Source organism: Cryptomeria japonica, chromosome 11, assembly GCF_030272615.1.
Source record: "Cryptomeria japonica chromosome 11, Sugi_1.0, whole genome shotgun sequence".
Taxonomy (NCBI): Eukaryota; Viridiplantae; Streptophyta; class Pinopsida; order Cupressales; family Cupressaceae; genus Cryptomeria; species Cryptomeria japonica.
Window position 1 is genome coordinate 565001677 of NC_081415.1, and position 21984 is coordinate 565023660.

At 36.1% G+C, this 21984-nt stretch overlaps 1 protein-coding gene across 1 annotated transcript in view; it reads left to right on the forward strand.

Annotated features, from left to right (window-relative positions):
• Positions 1 to 1855: 1855 nt before the first annotated feature.
• The window catches only part of LOC131026660 (short-chain dehydrogenase TIC 32, chloroplastic), a 141535-nt gene continuing 121406 nt past the window's right edge, over positions 1856 to 21984 (forward strand). Inside the window, exons 1-3 of the mRNA XM_057956583.2 lie at positions 1856 to 2278; positions 3239 to 3470; positions 3614 to 3693. Of these exons, the coding sequence (XP_057812566.2) occupies positions 2161 to 2278; positions 3239 to 3470; positions 3614 to 3693 (430 nt within the window). The 5' untranslated portion in view covers positions 1856 to 2160. The remainder of the gene's footprint in view (positions 2279 to 3238; positions 3471 to 3613; positions 3694 to 21984) is intronic.

Here is a 21984-nt window from a genome sequence, read left to right on the forward strand (position 1 = left end):
GAGAGAGAATGGTATGGAGAGAAGAAGAGAGAGAGAGAGAGATAAAGATAGAGAGATAAGAGAGGGATAAATACATTATATGAAGTATATAGATAGGGAGAGAATGAGATGAAGGGATAGAAATATAAAGGTAGAGATAGGAAGTGGTAAATAGAGAAATATGGAAAGAGGGATATACATAGGGGTAGAGAGATGCAGATATAGCAAGATAGAGATAATGGGAGAGATGGAAGAAGAAATGTGGAGAGGTAGAGATGGAGAGGCAAAGAGATGTAGATATAGAGGTCTAGGAAGAGAGAGGGTGGGGTGATAGAAATATAGAGGTAGATATAAAGGGACAAGGAGAGAGGTATAGGACAAGAAATAAATAAAGAGATGGGATAAGTATAGGGAAAGATAAAGATATAGAGAGGGGAAGAGGGAGAGAGAGAGGGAGATAGGAAGAGAGAAATTTAGAGGAAGAGAGAGAGATAGATAGATAGATAGAGGTATAGATGACTTGAGAAAGAATGATAGAGAGATAGAGATATAAGGATATATAGAGAAATGAAGAGAGACAGAGAGGTAAAAGAGATGGACAAAGTGATAGAAAAACAAAAAGAATGAGAGATAAACACATATATATAGAAAGAGGGAGAAAGAAAGAGGGAGATATATAGATATATGGGAAGATAAAGAGAGGGAGGGAGGAAGGAAGGGAGCGAGGTAGAGAAGGGAGAGAGAGAGAGGAGGGGAGAGAGATAGGTAGAGAGGGCAGAGAGAAAGAGAGAGGGAGAGAGCAAGAGAGTTAGGTAGAGAGGGAAGAGGGACATATAGATAGAGGGAAATATAAAGATAGAGAGAGATAGGGAAATAGATATAAATATATGGAGAGAGATAAAGGGATAGGGGATAGAAATTGCATTTGTTTTTCATCTTTGGAAGTCTTCAATTACACTATGTCGTTGTTTCCTTTTTAACCATACTTGATTTGCTTTTAAGTTCGAGTATTTTCTCTCATAGGGAATGTCTTTGGCATAATTATATAATATAAATAATAAAGTGAAAATAGTTAATTTTTAATGACTAAATAAAAAATATTTAAATTTATGATTAAATGTTATAAAATTATATTGTATATATTAAAATGATTAAAAAGAAAATTATGATTTTCATAAAGTATTTATAAAAAATAGAATGATTTGAGATATATATATGATTTTTTTAATAGAAATATTTGTTGTGTAATGCTTGTAATGAAATAGTTTAATTATTTATTTAATTTAATTTAATTAGTGTGAATCAAATTCTTATACAATAGTTACTCAATTTTATTACCTATATTTTTTTAAAAAATATTAAAATTTATATATGCTTATATAGAGAAATAACTTTATTTACAAGATTAAAAACTAACAAATGAAAAAAGTTATTTAAAATAGACATTTTTTTTTTAAATCTAAAAAACCCTATAAAATCTATTTTTCCTATAAATTTGCTCCTATAACACCAATTTTTTTCATCCAATCATTATATAGATAAAAAATTTATAATTAAAAAATATAAATCTCAACTTTATAAAAATCAAGCTTATTTTGAAAACAAAAATAATAATATTTTTGATTAGATTAATTAAGTTTAAATATAAAAATATCAAATAAAAATAAAATGTATTGAATAATTAACAAAAGATTATAATTTAATTTGTTGAATATACTTAATACAGATGATAATATATTTCTTATTTAAACTATCCATACAACTTTAATGACAATATATTCCTTATTTAGACTATTCACACAATTTTGATGAAATAAATACCTCTCAATCCAAACAAAAGAATATAAAATCCTCATAAAAACATTTATAATTTCTTATATTCTTTCACAACGAAAAAAAGAAACTTTAAGATTCCACGAGGAAGTACATGTAAAGCATCAAAACGGTCTTAGTTGAACATTAATTACAGGATTAACAGACAATGTACTTTAAAACATAAGATCCCACTAGTAATTACATGCAAAGGATCAAAACGGTCTCAAAATGCAAGAAAGCGTGTCTTGGGGCAGATTTTGTGAACGAAATGCGAGAAGACGTGGCTTAAGTTCAATCTTATTTACTTTTATGCTTCACACACCATTCCCACACCACAAGATAAACAATTACTTTTAGTTCAATCCAATGGCTTGGCTGTGGGGATGGTTTAACAAACCAGGTCCCTCGGGTTTCACCCCTACCTCTACTGCCGAGGATGTCACTAAGGGAATTGATGCTACTGCTCTCACTGCCATCGTTACAGGTCCTTTAAAGTTCCCATATTTTTTTCTCCCACCAGCGCACTTTAAGTTAAATTTATACATGCATACAAGTTCTGGGTCTAATCAGAGTGGTCCTCATTCACAGTTCCTCACACCATTTTGTTTAACGAATTCATTCATCCATGAAAGTTGTTTGTTTGTTCAGATTGCTTTTAGTATTTATTATTGTTACAGGTACACAATTTATTTTTTCCCACCAGCGTCCTTGAAGTTAAAATTATACATGCATGAAAGTTCTGGGAAAAATTAGAATTGTCACAATTCATAGTTCCTCACACCATGTTGTCTATCATTCAATCCATTCATCCATGAAAGTAGTTGGTTTGATCAGATTGCTTATAGTGTTTATTTTTCTCGTGACACATTTCTTTAGATTGAATATACCCATGCATACGAATTGTGGCTTTATTTTGGAATGCTCATAATTCGTCACAGTTTCTTTCACTGAATATATGGACGCATAAAAATTGTGGATCAATTTAGAATGCTTACAATATTTTAGCTATTAGTCTTCTCATAATATATTTTTTTAGATTGAACACATGCGTGATTGCAAGGTGTGTTTCTATTTAAAATGTTCATAATAGTTTATTTCTCTAGCATCATTTTCTGTAGATTGTAAATAGAGATGCATTCAAATTATGGGTCTATTCAGAATGCTCGTGAATTTTTAGTTTTCATTCATCATAATTCTTTAGATTGAATATACAACGCATTTAAAATGTCTGTCTATTCAGAATGCTCGCAACTTTTTATTTTCTCAAAGCTCAGTTCTTTAGATTGAACATCGACATATGTATGCGTTCAAATAGTGGGTCAATCAGAATGTTCATAAGTTTTTCATTTTTCTTACACCATAGTATAAGCTATTATGTGTGTATATATATTCATGCAAAGTGGGTCTATTTAGAATGCTGGTATCTTTTTTCTTTGTTTGGTAGGGGGAACAAGTGGCATTGGGACAGAGACTGTGAGAGTTTTGGCATTGCGAGGAGCTCGAGTATTCATGCCTGCTAGAAATGTGGAGAACGGAAACAGGGTAAAGGAAGCCCTTCTCAAGGAAAATCCTACCGCTAAAGTGGATGTTATGGAGCTTGATGTCAGTTCCCTCAAGTCTGTTTACAAATTTGCAGCTTCCTTCAAGTCAATGAATCAGCCATTAAATATCCTTATGTGAGTAACTGATTGTACTTTTTGAATTCCATCAATCTTTAGGATATGTTTTAGTGTGAGGTTTCAATGCAATTTATTATATATTCATTTGCCATCTATAACATTACAATAGAATTAATGGGTTGCGATCTCTGTTTGAAAAGAAATAATGCAGGAATCATGGCCTGTCCTTTCCAACTTTCTGAGGATGGTATAGAGCTTCAGTTTGCAACCAATCATCTAGGTATTTATAGACCATATTGAATTCATCTCTCTGTTTCTCTGACTCTATCTATCTATCTATCTGTCTGTCTGTCTCTATCTATCTATCTATCTATCTATCTATCTATCTATATTTGGAACTGGTAAGGCTCAAGGCTTAAAGGCTAACCTGCACTTATTAAGACATCTGCGTTCAAAGCTTAGCCATGGCAAATTTTTCCAGCAGAGAGAACACAACAACTATAGGAGTCAAGGTAACTCCAATAATCAAGAGTATACACCTAATCATAGGAGGAATCATCAATGAATGGCAAAACTCCAAAAATCTCACTTCTGCTACTCTGCATATCTAAGATTCTAAGATGGTTTTCCCTATCCACTTGGGCATTTGCTCAAAGATTAGCTCCTTTTTGAAGTAAAATTATTCTCTCTAAATGAATTAGCAACATTATATACCTATTACCAAGCTGTTAAAGCTTTAACTGAGTTCGGTATGTGAATTTTTTTTCAAAGACTGGGTTGTTTTCTTCAATTCAATGGTCAACAATGAAGACCCACTGCATAGCGACTAAAGCTCTGGCTCAGTTTCCTTTGTAGAAAAATTTATTCACAGACAGAGTTAAACATTGCTATATACTGTACCATATCATGCATTAATAGACAACCTTGTTATAATGGGAAAGGGTAATCTTATATCTCCATGAATCTATCCAAAAGATATCATTTTCACAAACCAAGGAACAATCCCATAACTCACTCGCTTCCAATGCTTCGATCAATCAAGGTGGATTGTTTGGACAAGTCAATCTTGATCCAAATGCTAGTGCTCATTCTAGGTCCCGAAACTAAAAACTGAAGATGGATGTGTAATTTTGATGGCAAGCATCCAATTAGTTGGATAAATCAAATGGAGATTTTTTCGATGTGTATCAAATTCTAAGTGGGAAAAATGTGACAATGGCTTCCTTATATTTGGTACTTAAGTAATTCCTTTGGTGCTGATGGTTATGTGCTTAAAGAAAGAAAAAGCTTCCAATATTACTTGGTCAGCTTTTACAAAGGAGATAAGTTACACTATAGCAATGGCGTGTCAAAGAATTACTTCAACTAGTCAGCCAAACTGAAGTGAATAAGATCAGTCAAGGATTATATTCAACAATTCTAGAACCTATCCTTGTTAGTAGAAACAATTATAGAGGAGAACTTGATGATTTCTTTCTTAGTCAGCTCAAAGATCACATCCCACATTAGGTATGCATGTTTAATTTTCATAACGTATTCAATTATTTTATAATGGCATATAGGGTAGAGGAAAGTTTTTTAGCTTCTAGAAGGCAAGGGTTTACTGGCATAAGAGAGAAATTCCCTGTCCAGACATCTCCTTAGCCAACTAGCTTGACTCCTCCATGAATTGAAGAGAAGAGAGAAAAATGGTTATGCTTTAATTATGATTGTAATTATGATAGCAAGTACAATCCAAGATGTAAGTGTGGAGAAAAGAAATCGTTCTACATTGAAGTTGCCAATGAAGAGATGGACAAAGGCTTGGTGTGGGAGGCTAATGAGGAGATATAGGAAGAAACTAAAGAAACACAACCAACTATTTCTTGCTATGCACTTTCAATCATAACACTCCACAAACCCTCAATGTAATAGCTTTTTTGAATAAATAGAAGGTGAGCAAATAAATTGACTCAAGTAGTACTCACAATTTCATCAACGGTAAGTTATACACTCAAAACTATTTTGTTTTTCCAGCTCTAGAGTTTCAAGTCATAATTCTAGATGGCGGAACAATTTTTTTTGGAAAATCCAATAGTATCAAGCTCTCCATGGGAGAATGTCAATTGGATAGTCATATGTTTTCCATTCCTAATGTAATGTCCCCAATTTGGAATTAACTTGTTTGTGCCCAAAATTAACAATTCCAATAATATAATTTATTCTTGACAATAACGTACAAAAGTAAATTCATTTAATCATTAATAACTTAAGAAATAATGAACAAATACATGGATTAGTGAACAAGTATATTATGTGGAATGCTAAAACTTATCACTATCTATCTACCCCATAGCCAATCATAGTTTAGTTTGGTAGGAAAACTTGAAAGGGCACTAGTAAATTGCTCAGCCCAACTAAGCCCAAGAGCGCATAGCATCCAACTATGACAACTCGCCACTTGGCCCACAAGTGGTAGGAACATCCAACTATGACCAGTTCCATCCCTTGGGGCTGTCTACTTAGTTCGAGGGAACTGGTAAACTACATCTCCCTAGCTTATTACCTCCAACTTACATCTGATTGATTATGGGATAAATATACATATATATGATTTATTTGCTAGAAGATGTATAGTCTAGGTATTAAGCTTGTTAAAAATAATGTCTGTGAATGTATAAAGAAAGATTGATGCATAACACACTTAGATCATATACCAATCACTTGTATGATGCACAATGGTTGTATGGATTGAATTTTATTCACTTATATCAGATCTCTAATTGATCGATGCCCTTTCCAATGAAGTGGTTCACATTATATATCTTCATAGGGGGGAAGAATGGACAATCACCTTCCTTCCAAAAGTCCCATCTCTTAGAAACAATGCATCTCTTCTTCTTCTTCTTCTGACCTTGATGCCTCTTCATAATGACTGCTGGCTGTTCAATGATTACTGCCCTTTCATGGTGATCCACTTTTTTTAACTTAAGAAATTCGCTGATCAATTGTAATCGTTCCCCCATTGATAAACACAAGTCGATGCTTCTTTAACACATGTTTTAATATAAATGCCTTAACTCTTAGCTTTATCGGATAATTGTAAATTTGGACATTGATTTGGATTACTGTTTTTTTCAAGGTGACTTATTAATTCTTTAATCTAATCCTTGAGCATGATTCATGACAAGAGTCATAACACCAAAGGGTGGAGTTGGCATTGTTTCGGTATTCCAATCACTAACCTTGGGAATGATTGAGATGAATTTCCAAGAGATATTCATTCATTTGCAATTGGAGGGTAGAAAATTTGAACTGTGGGCCATGTACAACATTGCCACAATTGCTGAGTTCTCATTAGATGCAAAAGATATTAAAGAAGGGGTGTAGATGGGTTTGTGGCCCAAATATTTTCAATAGAGGCACAACCAACAAAAGGGTCTACACCATTAGATCTATAGGCTATTGTGGATAAACATTCAATTGTCTTTAGAGCTATGCCAAAAGGATTTCCTCTCAAAAGGAATCATGATCATGCAATTCAACTAGTGTTAAGGTGCCAACCGTCTAACATTATGCCCATATGCCTAGAAGAGTGAAATTCAAAAGATGGTACAAGAGCTGATAGAAGTAGGTATTTTCTATCATAGCAAGAGTTATTATTCATCTCTAGTGGTGATGGTATGTAAGTAGGATGACACTTGGCACGTGTCTAGACCATAGAGAATTGATCAAGTACACCATCAAAGATAAGTTTCCTTTTGCAATCATTGACAGGTTGTTAGATGAACCAAATGGGGCTGTGTTTTTACAAATTTTATCTTAGATCAAGTTATCACTAAACTAGAATTAAGTGAGAATATATTCCCAAGAAAACATTTTGGACTCATGAGTGTCATTATGAGTTTTTGGTCATGCCATTTAGTCTTACCCTTCTACATTCTAAAGTTTGATAAATTCCATCTTTAAGCCATATTTGAGGAAGTTTGCATTAGTGTTCTTTGATGATATATTCATTTATAACAAGACATGGGAAGACCATTTGCATCATGTTAATCAAGCATTACAAATTCTCCAACAACATCAACTTTTTTCTAAACCTTCTAAGTGTGCTTTTGGACTAAAAGAGGTGGAGAACTTGAGTCACATCGTGTCTCATGAAGGAGTAAAAGCTGTTTTGAACAAAGCCAGGGTTATGTGGAGTGTCTAGTTCCTATAACCATTAAGAACTTGAGGGGTTTCATAAGACTCATTGGATACTATTAAAGATTTGTAAAGAATTATGGCCACATAGCAGCATCTCTCACAACACTTTTGAAAAAGGATGATTTACAATGGAATGAGACGATGAATACGACATTTAAGAGGTTGAAGGAGGCATGTGTACTACTCTAGTTCTATCTACTCTAGATTCCACAAAGAATTTTGTTGTGGAGTGTGATCCTTTAGGAAATGGTATAGGAGTTGTTCTTATGCAAGAAGGTAGTCCCATTTCTTTTCAAGTCATCAATTGAAGGGCAAGAATCAACTCGAACATATTCATGAGTAGGAAATGATAGCTAGTCTTGATGTAGTCAAATAATGGAGGTCTTATGCAATGGGTATACACTTCAAATAAAAGTCAAATCATGATAGCCTAAATTTTTTCTTGAAGCATCATTTATTCTTTGAAGAACAACAATAATGGGTCACTGAGGTTGGAATATGAATTTGAGATCATCTATAAGAAATGGAAGAAAAATATAGTGGTTGATGCACTATCCAGAAAGGGTGATAAGGAGGCATTATTGTGTGCCAATTCAATATTATGGGCAAACTGGATTGAGATTATACTGGCAATTAGATGTTGCTGCATGAGATTTCATTCAATAGTTGCAAAATGATCTAAGCAACTTAAAATAAGTTTTGCGATATGAAGAAAGATTGCACTAGTGTGATAATTTCACTCTCAAACAAAAGATTCTATAGAATCTCCTTGATTCTCATGTTTGGGGTCACTAATGATTTTTGAAGATATTTCAAAGAATTAAGCAAGATTTCTTTAAGGAAGGTCTTAAAGGTGGTGTTAAAAAATTTGTATTAGAATGTTTGATATGTCAAAGAAGTAACAATGAGACAATTGAGTCACTTGGTCTATTGCAACATTTGGTTATTCCTAGCCAACAATGGGTAGAAGTCTCCATTCATTTTATCATAGGCCTTCCATAGTCTAAAGGTAAGAGTGTCATCATGGTAACAGTGGATATTCTTACCAAATATGCTCATTTTTGTGCACCATCTCATTCTTTTACAAACCCCAAAGGTTATCGTTAGCGGTCGTGATCCTATAGTAATTTTTGGACTGATCTATGCTCTTGTTTGGATACTCAACTAGCTTATAGATCTTCATATTGTCCCTAGTTAGATGGGTAAACTGTAGTAATTAACAAGTGCTTGGAGGGGCATCTACATTGTTTTACTTTAGATAAACAAGGTCAATGGGTGGCTTGGCTAGCATAGTAGAATTGTGATATAACACTTGTTTTCATAGTTCCTTAAAGATGGATCCATTTATGACATTATATGGATACTATTCTCTACCCATCACATCATCTTTAAAGGTTACGCCAAGAGGTTAGGCTAAGATCACATGAATCATTAATAGTCACCTTGAGGTTTTAAATAGAATTTGGACATGGCACTAAACCAAATGAAATAATAGGTTGATTGACACCATGGTGAAAGGAATTTAGAAGTGGGAGATTGGGTTTTTTATTGAGGTTTCAACCATATAATCTAATGTCCCTAAAATAAAAAAAGAATAATAATAGGCTTTAACTTAAATATTATTGTCGATATATTTTTTTGCAAAAGATTGTTAATGCAGCATGAAAGTTTGAGTTACATCCAATAATAAAAACACATCCAAATTTTATGTCCCGTGTTCAAAAAATGGTTATTGGTCAATAGTTTATAGGCAGTGTTACTTGAGCCAGATGGAGAGGGAGGATTCATCTTGGATCCTATGATAATTTTCTCGATATTCAAAGAAGTCAAGGACTAAGACAATCATGGAGTACCTCATTAGTGGAAGAATTTGCTTGTAAAAAATGCCACATGAGAAGATGAAGATTTTCTATAGAAGCATCCACTATTGATCTATGTTGAGTATGAGGCTTGTGTGAAAGGGGGCATGCTACACCCTTAACATACAACATGCATGAATATATGTGTAGCCATAGTTGGAAAACTGAGACTCAGTAAAAACACGCCAAATCCAAACAACTCAACTCGACAAAAACTTGAGAAAAAACCTGGCAACTTAAAAAATTGCTTAAATTTCTTTAAAAACACCCTTTTTTTTTGTACAAAATTCAAAGAGAAATATATCCAATGAGTCCATAAATGAATACAAAAGTATTTTCCTACATTGCCAGTTCAAGTTTAGGTTCGAGGATCTAGTTTGCTGGTTTGTCAAATTTTTTTTTGGGTTTTGGGTTCGTTAGTACAAAAACTGCAGCCTAGAAGCATGAATTAAGATTAGAATATTACATATCATCATATAAACAACAAAACCACCATAAACTTGTGTAATGTCCCCTTCTCATTGATGCTCTTTCAGTGGTCCATTAGCCTATTCCTGAGACCCGTAGGCTAGGTGGAATGAAGAATGAGGGTCTAGCATTGATGAAACGAGGACTTACTATTTTTAGTAAGTCAGGGAATGGCCATTCTGGTGTTACTGTACTACTGAGCTCTCCATGTTTTGCCTCTGGACGCGATGATCATGCTTTTCTAAGCATTAGTTCTTGACTTACTATTTTTAGTAAGTGGCAGTGTGGCACAATTCTATTTTTGGCAGTAGACAGGGTTCTGATTCTGTAGCAGTTTTGGTGGTCGTCCTGACTCAATTTCATCCTAGCAGTGTTAATAATTAGTACCAAAGTCATATGTGAAATAACTGAATATTAATTCCTTATCCTAAGGTTTAATATTTAATTAATTTGATTATTGATGACTGATTTATTAAAAATTGGGATTAATGCCGATTTTTCCTAAGTCCTTGGCGAATTTCATGTTATTAAAGAGATATCGAAATATTGAGAAAGATATTATTTTTTTTATAACTTATCTCTAATATTCGCCAAAGGGTAACGTGGGTCCTTGCCTTTGGTGTGAGAGTTGACTTGTGGGAAATGGCGCCACTCTTGGGGTCCACATGTAGTGGAGCGAAATGCAAATGAAAAGCATGGAAATTGAAGGAAATGGCATTTGGGTTTGAGGTGTGTGGAGTTATAAATATGAGACTTGGGCTCCCATTTCCACATCTTTGAAAAATTGCACCGTTATGCTGTTGGTTTGGCTATTGAAAAATCTGAGCTTCGAAGTTGGCTTCCTAGCCGAGTCTTAGTTTCGTACTTGCAATATAGTACCTAGCTGTGTCCTTGTGTTCCCATTGCTGATTGGTGAATGAGTTGCAGATTATGGAGTGTTCGATGTTGGATTTGAGTGTTTCTGGTTGTTGGTCGCGGGACTGCTGAAAGTGAATTTTGCTCACACCTCTTAACCAGGCGACTCCATCATTCTAGGTACCGGCTCATCCTTCCTTCCTAGCCATGGCGATACAATGTGTGAGTTTTTAGCCATTTAAAATGAGCAATGATTTTATTAGATAAAATCGAACTTCCCAGGTATAGCGCGGGTTTTTGCATTTGCCTTGGGATGCATGCCAAAATGAATAGTGGTCTGTTTGAGTTATAATTTGGTTGGGATGTTGTTGTTAGAATTATATTGGGGGATTGGGATTGATTTCATGTGATTTGGATGAAAAATGAGGGAGTTATGAATATTTTGATGTTTCCATAGGCTGCTGAATTGTACTTTCAGCCTGCAGATCAGTGTAACAGAAAGTTATAGTCTTGTTGTAGAAATCTGCAATTATTCTTCTCATCTCATCTCAATATTGTAAGGTTGTTTCAGTAGTACTGATCATCCCTTCTTTCTGCTTTCATTTGTAATTCCCACTACATAAGTGGAAGAGGCTGGCTTGCCGCCTTCTAAGTTTTGTAATTCAGTTTTTGTACTCAGTCCTCTCGCTGAATAAGTGGTCGAGTGATAAGTTCAATACAATGGTCCTCCCACTGAAATATGCGGTAGAGTGATAGCTTAATGTAATGTCCTCCCGCTGAAATACGCGGTAGAGTGATTGAATTTCAGTTCTTGTCATTTTCCCTTGGTCGGTTTACCGCCAAGAATTTGGTTTCTATCCTGCTGGATAAGCATAAGGGGCTCGCTTGTCGCCCAGGCATTGTAATTTCAGTTTGATTATTGTTGCTAATGATCCCCGGAACACCGTATGCTCTCACCCTCCCAGTCTGGGCTCTCGGTGAACAAAAGGTGGAAGGGTTCCCTTTCAGTAGTTTGGATTATTCCTCTAACCTTAATGGGTTATTTGTTGTGGATGAATTGTTATTGGCCTAAAAAACAAAAAAAAAGTTACTGGGATATTACAACTTGTAATCATAGCATCATGATCATACCATCATAGCATCATATGCTTCAAGTTCAATCAAAATAATAATATCGAGTTCAAGTTTCATTGTTTTAACAATTGGAGCTTTCAACTTTTAATTTTAATCATCAAATGGATTCTCTAAATCATCATCATCATTATCATTGACAATAGATGATGTTGGAATATTAGATGAACCACAAGCAATGCCAGTGCCACTTGTAGTTGCACTTGCATTAATAGTGTTCTAACAACAATAATAGGCTCAAACTAACCATGCATAGAAACTTACAAATCCGCAAATCCACAATTGTATGAATTAGAAACCGATCAAGTATTCTCACACTTCACCATTAAAATTGCTAAAATTTAACTAATTTGATGAATGGAACCATGGAAACAAAAGAAGACAAGTGGTAAACACCATACTTCAATGCTTTATTTGTTTGCTTCAACTGCTAGTACAACAGTTCGTTTTCAGCAACTCCTACACTATCCTACTTCTAATTCTACTTATTGTCTGCTGCTACCTCTAATAATTACAATAAGAGAGGCTTTGGCCTTTTATAGATATTACATTTTACATCAACGACTAGGATTTAATCCATTCAATGGCCTAGATCCGTCTTCTAGAAACGCTAGACAATTTCATTTAATGATTTCAACAACTTTCTAGCCAATTCCTAACTGTTTCCACTACAGGACGAAAGTTACACGTTTCCCAACACATGATAACAACTTTTTGTCACAAAAGGACAAAATGACCAGTTGGATTAATAATTAACATTCTTGGGAGAATAAATATACTTGGCTTTATAATTATGATTTAATTTAGCCAAAATATTATTATTCTACAATAAATTACTTCCCTTTTTACAATAAATCATTTTCAGCTCATATCTAGCTGTCAACTTCTTGTTTCCATATGTTTTTTTGTTAGCATTTCTCTGGAATCAGCCGTTGTTTTTTAGAATTTTGGAAAAGACACCCTCTGGATTAAGATAGTGGTTCTCAATACTTGATCTCCATCTCTGTGGCACGTTCATCCTGCAACTCTATAGCATGTTCATGATTGGCACATGTCTATTGGCATTTTTTTAGGTGTTTATAGAATTCTTCATTTCTGTGAGCATGTTACTCTCAATCTTCTTTAGAAAGACATCATCTTTAGAATTTTGATCTTGTGTTTCTCATTCTATCTTGGTAATCATATGGCTTGCTTGGAAATTACATCTAGAAATGCTTGAATCATTGACTCCTCCGGATGATCCTTTCTTCCTGGATCCTCTTCAAACTACTTCCTCATTTTGACCACATCCTCAATCCGTGCACTGAATTCTTTTTTCTCTTGCATAGACAAGTAAGTTTTATTACTATTACAATCATCAAGGATTAATCACATTCATGAGACTCAATCGTTCACCCCTCTCACTCTTTCTTTAAAGTTTTATGGATTTTCTTTAAGACCCCTAGTTGGCACTCAGATCTAAGGAGTAGATTGAGATTTTGATCAAACTTGGATTGTGGAACGACTATGAAAATTATATATCTGAAAGCAAACTCAGCCCTAGGAAAACCTCTCGCACTAGGAAACTTGGCACCTAACTTAGGATTGGAACAGATCATGCAAATTAGACCTAGGATTGTATTTGGATTTTTTGTTTTAAGAAATCAGACCTTGGAGTAGTGACAAATCCTGATTTGGAACCCACCTTCCTAAATTCGGAGCTTGGATTACTTTTGGGAACCACTACAACTTTAGAGCTAGAAAACATCAAAAGTCGGACAGCGGATGCATTTGGGAAACTCGGGTATTGGAAAAGTTTCAGGAACTACCAATTCTGCCAACTGAATTTTGCATTTGGGACATGCTTTAGAATTATCATGCTTTGGATTGGAACTAACCTGCAATCTCAGTGAGAAGAAACAAATGAGGAATCCACTGTGTCAAATTCGGCATCAAGGAACCCCCTGATCATACACAAACTCGGTATTGGGAAGGGTTTTAGGAACTAATCCCATTTTTCTTCTTAAGTTCGAACTTTGGAACATACAAATCTTTCAAACCAAAACTCAGCATTGGGAATACTCTTGGGAACTCGGAGTTATGATATATTTTGGGATTAGTGCCTATTCCTCCTTTGAATGCAAATATTGAATTTGAGTGTTTTTGGGAGTCTCTGTGCAAAATCCGGTGATAGGAAGGTTTTTAGGATTTGGGGTCTATTCCTGATTTGAGTGTAAATACTGAATTTGAGGGAGAGAAACTCCAATTTGGGTGCAAACTCAGTTTTAGGGAGAATTTAGGGATTCACTCTTATTCCCTTTTATCATGCAAAGTCCGAATTTGGGTTTATATTTGTATTATTTCCTTATTCCACCATTCTTTTCCCAATTTGAGCTGGCCAATATTTTGGGCTACTTGACTTTGTTCCCTATCCAAGTCTGATTTATGTTTAGTTTGGACTTCTTGATTCTTGTCTTCATTTTATCTTAATCCATATGCATTTCCAATCCTTAAACTTTGTCTAAGGTCAATGTTGGTCTTGAATTTTATTTCTTTCTTCTTCTTAAAAAATCAATTCTATGCCAATCCTTATGTTTATGTGCTTGATTCAAACTTGAATCCTTAATTTCCTCCTCATGCATTTCTACATTTCTAAGCTCTTAAGTTCTATGCTAGAGGCTTGGTTTGGGTTAGATTTCAACTCTTAGGCTTACACCTCATCTTTGCATTCTACTTGTTTATAGGCTTTCCTATTGAACTTTGTAGAAGGTGGCCATTCTTGGTTTTAAAGAACACCTTTATACAGTAATACAACGCCTCACCTCTGATCCTTGCCATACTTTTGTGTTGAACGCTTTACTTCAATCCAATTTCTCTTTCCTTCATGCAATCTTTACAAGACAGAGCCACTACAAAAATCTAGCAAAGAAAGTGAAACAAAAGGGGATCCCTATTGAAGATGGGGTGTGTGTGTGCAACACAACACAAACGGTAATTGTTTTGAAAAGGTATGATATACTCAAGAGTTGTGCTTATTTTGAAATAACGCATTTGTTCATAGACAAATCTCATTTGAAGATGGTATAAATGCATAGTGAAGGAGTGTTTTGAATAAAGTAATGATTTTATTTCTTAGTTTAGAGCAGATATAAAAGAAGAGAAGGGGCAAAAATAGAAGAGTGTTTCAGATTCATATTGAAGAATATATGCAGCACATGTATAAAGAATACATGCATATATATGTGAAGAACACATGTGTCATGTAAGAGCAGATTTTGAAGGAAGACAATGAGATATTTATGATCGTCTTGTGAAAGAATTATGCATAATTGTAATTAGACTTGTGAGAAGAGTTGAAGGCAGAGTATATCATATTCAAAGAGATCTGTGAGATAGCAATTTAAGTTGTCCATCATCTATTGAAGGAGCAACATAGAAGGTGGTACTTTGCTTTTGAAGTTGGTGCTTCTACTAGGTTATGAATTCAAAGGTGGGAGTTGGTGCTTCCAGTGAGTTGGTGCTCACAAATTGAATGAGGGGTTGGTGCCTACAAATTCAGAAGTGGGAGTTGGTGCTTCCAGTGGGTTGGTGCTCACAAATTGAATTAGGGGTTGGTGCCTACAAACTTTGTAAAAGAATTATATAAAGGCATTAATTTGTCGTGGTTTTCTCCCATTAGGGTTTCCTCATAAACATTGTGTTATTGTGTTCCTATGTGCATGATTGTTGGAATTAGTAAATAATACTATTGTGGCTAATAAAGTTTAAACTGGTATAAATCGTTGTTATACTGATTTAGTCCCCCTCTCAATATAACCTTGTGCTCTTTAGTGGAAGCATCCAAGTCAGTATGCTTCGGCTCTATTTCCCACATCTTCGTCTCCCCTTGCTTGTAGTATGTTCTTTGTGTGAAAGGAGACGGAAGTTGGAATGCAGATATTTTAAGTTCCCTGCTCTTTTTGAATGCAATTTCTTGGGCTTTACTGATCGATGAAAGAATATGTGCTCCAATTTTTTTATGCAGATGAACTAGCAACCTATGAAAATAAAGTAAACAATTAAAGTTTTACATTTAGAATTTTATTTAGAATTTTCAATTTAAAAAATAAAAAACAATAAATACCAAAAATTAAATATTTATTAATTGTTAAACTTGTGATAAAATTTTGATTGTGAGGGGCTACAGGTTTCAAAAGTATTGGCCATGGAAGTATCACCAACTATTAGCATCCTTCTTAAACCTATCATGAAGACCCTCAACACTTTGTCCATTCGAGTGCACAGAATCTATGAACTCATTTGTAATTGCATCTCGCATTGCATCTTTAGGGAAGAATCTAAGGCATGTTGCCTTGTACCCTTTAGACACTTCAAAATCTCTATATAGGGCAAGCCTTCTTGGCATATTAAGAAACTGATTGTTGTAGTATTTTGGAGCAAATGCATAGCCAAGAAGATGTAATGGAGTGGTCATCTTGTTCCTTCTTCAACAATTGCAAGCACTTGTTTGAAGAAAGTCTCCTTAGCGTCTTTCTCTTTTGCACTTATGACGGACTTCATTTTCTCAAGCATTGAGTCGATGTCATCATACACCTCTCCAATGCAAGGCCTATCCATGTCAGTATAGAAAATCATGCTCATAATGGGCTTGGTGAAACTAAGGAGATACTCTTCGTGATCCCACCATGAGTTATCTAGTATCCTTTGCTTAATTTTTGTTGCCTTCTCAATGTTGCTTTTCTTCCATATAGTCCAATTTTGGCTGATCACCATATCAGAAAGTGCTTCTCTAACTTTCACAAGTTAAAGTCAAAATGATTAAAATTTAACTACAAACTTTAAAGAAGAATTAGAATACACAATCAAATTACGCAGATCAGAAAATGTAAATTTTTATTCTATCTCACTTACCTTCAATAGCTCCAATTTTGAAAATGATCTAAAAATTCCTTGAGACATGTGGTGGTTGGTGATGAGAATCTCGATGTCCTCAACCTTTGCATACACCTCCTTGATCTAGACAATTTTATTCCCAGTCTTTTGTTACATAAGATATATTGAGTGGACCGCAAAAGGTGTTGATATCGTTCCTCAACCAACAAACCATTAGCTGTACAATTCTTTGATATCATTCTTCAACCAACAAACCTGTCCCTCACAATCCATGGCTCTCAAAAACATTTCCCCTTTAGAAGACATTGCTATGGCATTTATCGAGAGACGATTTCTTGAATCTTTTCACCCATATGAAACAATGGACACACGTCTCAATCCATAATTCCTTATGGACTTCAATGCATCTTCAATACCCTTTACCTCTTTTACAACAAGGTGCCAAACACCTTCTCATAACCCGGTCCCTTGTACCCTTTTGGAGCTTCATAATATTTTTTCAACCTCTCTTTTCAATATGGGGAGAGAACAAAATTGAAAGAAAACTCATTTGTATAAATACATCTTGTTACATGTTGTTCGGCAATGTCCTATCTCTCATTTTGAAATGAAGTTTCCAAAGGTCCCTTTGATCTTTTGCGTATAGTGGATCCTTCACTTTTGACATCAGCTTTGGTAAAAAATGGGTGGTTTTCTACCACAATATTGGGATTAGATGGGGGTTGCATTCCTTTGATTTTTTTGGAACGGGCTGATTTAATGTACGTACTTATCGTTCATTTGCTTCATCTTGCTCCCTAATATATTTTAATAGTGTCTCTTGTGGTATAGGTACACCATCTTTTATAGGGCAACTTTTGATGCCTCTTTTAGATGTTCCACATAAATAGGCTTTCACTCAAAAATATGAACTATAACATTGTACATCGCATCCCCTGCATTTTAAAATGAGTTCCCCACCTGCTTGAGTTGGTCGTGTAATATCAACGTATTTCCATAGAGGAGAATTTGGATCTGTTTTGAATTTCAGTTGTTGACTTGTGGAGGTAGAACTAGTTGCCATTCTAATTCCTTTGGCAAGAAATTTTGTGAGCACATTCAAAACAAAAATAAAAGAATGGAAAAAAATAGATAGACTAAACAAATAATTTGTTTCATGTTTGTAAAACAAAAATGGATGAAACAAATCTTACCTCTTATAGTCAATGGAAGGTTGCAAATGTGTAGGAATGAGGGTGCAATGCTTGATGAGGTTTCAATTATTGATCTTCAACTCCGCATGTCGATGCTACAATAAATCCTTTACTTAGCCTGTAGGAAAGAAACTTGTTGTTTGAATATAAATAGTAAAAATGAGGTTCTTTATGTATTTAAGTGTTTTAATGGTCACTTTTAGGGTTCCCATGGCATTGAAGTCAAATTGGATGCCAAAAAAGGTTTAAAACTTGCAATTTTTTTTTTTAGTTGGGCATCTAGGTTCGCCTTGGATGAACTAAGCCCCAAAAAATCGCACCTTGCCAGAATCCATAGAGGAACTAGACCTAGATCTGGCACCCCAGGGGATGAACACTACAATGTAGGTATTTTCTATTAAATTTGATTTATTTGAATATAAATTGAGTACAAATTGCATCATCATGTGAATTCCTAATACAATAGTTATCTGGCAACTATTATGAATTTATTATGATTACCTTTGAGAATCATCATCATAATTCACAAATCGCTTATTACAACATTTGAAATCTTCCTCTTCCCTAGTCTAGTTGAAACTTGGGGAGGTTCTAATCTTTGCACCCTCTCATAGCTTCTCACTTGACATTGAAGGATGTGCTTGTGGCTGTAATTTGACCAAATCAATGAACACCTCCAGTATGTTCATAATCAACTCCAAACAATAAAAAATATGATTTGTTTACAAGCCCTTCATTTAAAAGTATGTTTTACCATGCCCTTCATCTGAAGGAACATTAGTGAACTCATCATAAGAAACATCATGAAAGTCATTAATCATAGAAACATCACCTAATAAATTTGAAATCGGATCCAAGGATGTTGTTTTGTCTTTTTCTTCATGCACAACCTCAACCATAGTAGTTGCATGCTTGACCAAAGAATCATCTTGAAGTTTAGTCACATAGTCCTAATGAGTCAAGGCACAATCCCCATCCAAATTATTTGCTATAATCCTATTGTGACGTTTTCACACATCACCCCATTGCAAATGGGGACCCCCACTTTTTTCTACTTTCTAGGTTAGTTGCTGTGTCTTTGGCTATTTACCTTTCATTTTGAAGAAGTGTAGTATCCTAGGTGGCTAAGATGTAATCGAGTCAAGGTTCTCTCTCCTTAGGATGATGTCAAGCACAACACTTCCTTTGCCCAACCAAGCTGCCGACCTGCCTCTCGTAGCACTGCCAGTGGGTGCCCAAGCTTGATCGCTTCCTACATCTTCTACCCCCTTCCCTCATTTCACCTCTTCCATTTCCGTTTCCTACCCTTCTCTACCTTCACTTATCATTATCATCTCGCCTATCTCCACTATCTCTTCATCTTCCCCTACCTATCCTCTATTTATCCTACCTTCCATTCCCCCACTTCATATGCAACCTCTCTATCTTACTACCTACCACTTACTACACCCTACACCCTTTTCCCCCCCTTTTACCCTTTACCTTCACCCCACTACCACTTCCATATCCCTTATCTTCCATCTCCTTCCACTTCCTCTACCTCCCTACCTGTTGTCATTTTATGACACCCTTGGTCCATCAGTAAGAACCGATCAGAGATACGATCCATGGACCAACTCTGCCCTAGTTGATCAAGGAGAAAAGCAGAAGAATTATGAAGTGTGAGGTGTTGCCTTGCTCAAAGGAAGTTCCTCCCTTGGCCCTTTCTTTCCTTTCCCGAAACTTTGGAACCCCGAGGTTCCAAAGTTCCTTCTCTTTTCTTTCTCTTGTTTTTCTTCTTCGGAACTCCGAGGTTCCGAAGTTCCCTCTTCATTTTCTCCTTCCCGGAACTCCGGAACCCCAAGGTTCCGAAGTCCCTTCCCTTTGCTGCCTCTCCTTTCTTTTCCCGAAACTTCGAAACCCCGAGGTTCCAAAGTTCCTCCCTTTCTTTCCCCCTCCTCTTCTGTTCCTTGGAACTCCAGAACCCCGAGGTTCCGAAGTTCCTTTCCCTTCTCAGTTCTCCGAAACTTCAGGACCCCGAGGTCCCGAAGTTCCTCCCAAGCCTTTCTTCCTTTCGTTCTCCCAAGGTTCCGAAGTCCCTTCCCTTTGCTGCCTCTCCTTTCTTTTCCCGAAACTTCGAAACCCCGAGGTTCCAAAGTTCCTCCCTTTCTTTCCCCCTCCTCTTCTGTTCCTTGGAACTCCAGAACCCCGAGGTTCCAAAGTTCCTTTCCCTTCTCAGTTCTCCGAAACTTCAGGACCCCGAGGTCCCGAAGTTCCTCCCAAGCCTTTCTTCCTTTCTTTCTCTGGAACTCCGGAACCCCGAGGTTCTGAAGTTCTCTTCCTTTGCTTCCCTTCTTCTTTCTAGGAACTCCGGAACCTCGAGGTTTCGAAGTTCCTTCCTTAGCCCTTTTTTAGTTCCTCGGAACTCTGGAACCCTGAGGTTCCGAAGTTCCCGAAGTTCCTTCCTTAGCCCTTTTTTCAGTTCCCCAGAACTCTGAAACCCCGAGGTTTCGAAGTTCCCTTCTGCTCTCCTTTCTCCTTCCCAGAACCTCGAGGTTCCGAGGTTCTTTCCTTGTCTTCCCCACTTTGGGAACCCGAGTTTCCGAAGGCCTCAGACTTCTTTCCGGCTGGCAACACTTCCAGATGGTGTGATCAACACTCAAAGCTTTAAATGCTCCAACGACTTTTGTGACTTGTGCACATTCTTTTGTGGAGCCACAGGGTGTATTTAATTTTTTTGGTAGGATTTCCATCAAGAGAGGTACGGGGCCATGCTTGTTGTGGTGACTTATGTCACGTCTGCATGCTCTGACTTTGGTAGGTCAGTCAATCGACCCTTCTCAGGGTTCCCTTTTTAGGGTATGGCTAGGTTGCTTGCATGTGTAGAAGTCAAGTGCATGCACTTCCCTACACTCCCAGACTGACACACACGGGTCATGATCACTCTTGTAACCTTTTTTCTATATAAAGGCTGTTAAGCCTCATTGTAAAGGGTTCTCTCCCTGTTGGTTTGAGCTATTCTATTCTTTTTCACTTCTCTTGTATTTATCTTGCATTTTATGCAACTGTAAGTTTGGCCATTGGCCTTATAATGAATTGAAATCACCATTCTTGCCTTCAACTTATGTATGCTGTGTATGTTTCCTTACCTTCATCATAGGTGTATGTTTTGTGACTCTTCTCTCATATATGCTGTAATGTCCCCACTTTAGCAGTTGACCAAGCATATGTGCGTTAGCCTAGCTTTACATGGTCCCGAGGGCTAATGAAGGGTTTAAAGGGATCCTGGAGTGTTTTGGCCTAGTCATTTCCAGTTTAGGCCAAAACGGAGTTGATTTACTTAGTTTCAGGCATACTTACTATTTTTAGTAAGTCAACAGGACACAACGGAGGCTAGTTTTGGTGATTGGATTCGATACTCCTTGGCGAGAGCTTTCCGACGAGTTATCAGTCGCACTATTAAGAGTCCGATTGCTAGTATATTTTAATGCTTGAAGTGTTATTAAAGTAACATTTAATTTAATTGTAAAATATTAAAGTGTTACTTTAATATTTATTTTATGGGGATGTGTGCAAATCAAAGGGGCATCCAAGGGAGACATAAGTGAATATTTTAATATGTTTTATATTGCACATGTTTTATCCCACATTGCTTAAGTGAGTTGGGTCGACCCTTGGAGAAAGAATAAAAGGAAGCTTTTGTGGCTTCATTCAGCATGTTGAATTTGAGAAGAAATTGATGTGTGAGTTGCATATCCTTTCTTGGCATTAGAGGACGTCTATCCTCTCGTGTGACATTCTAGATGTCATTCCCTTGGGGTTTGGCCTTTGGAATCCATTGCTTTCAGCTTCATTAACATGCAGATTGGGTGCATTCTGGGTGCATTTCCAGCTACAGGCAGCAACACTATTTGGGTGTATTTCCAGCTACGGGCCGCAACACTATTCACGCAGGCACTATTCACATGGTACTATTCACGCGGGCACTATTCATGCAGCACTATTCATGCGGCACTATTCACGTGGCAC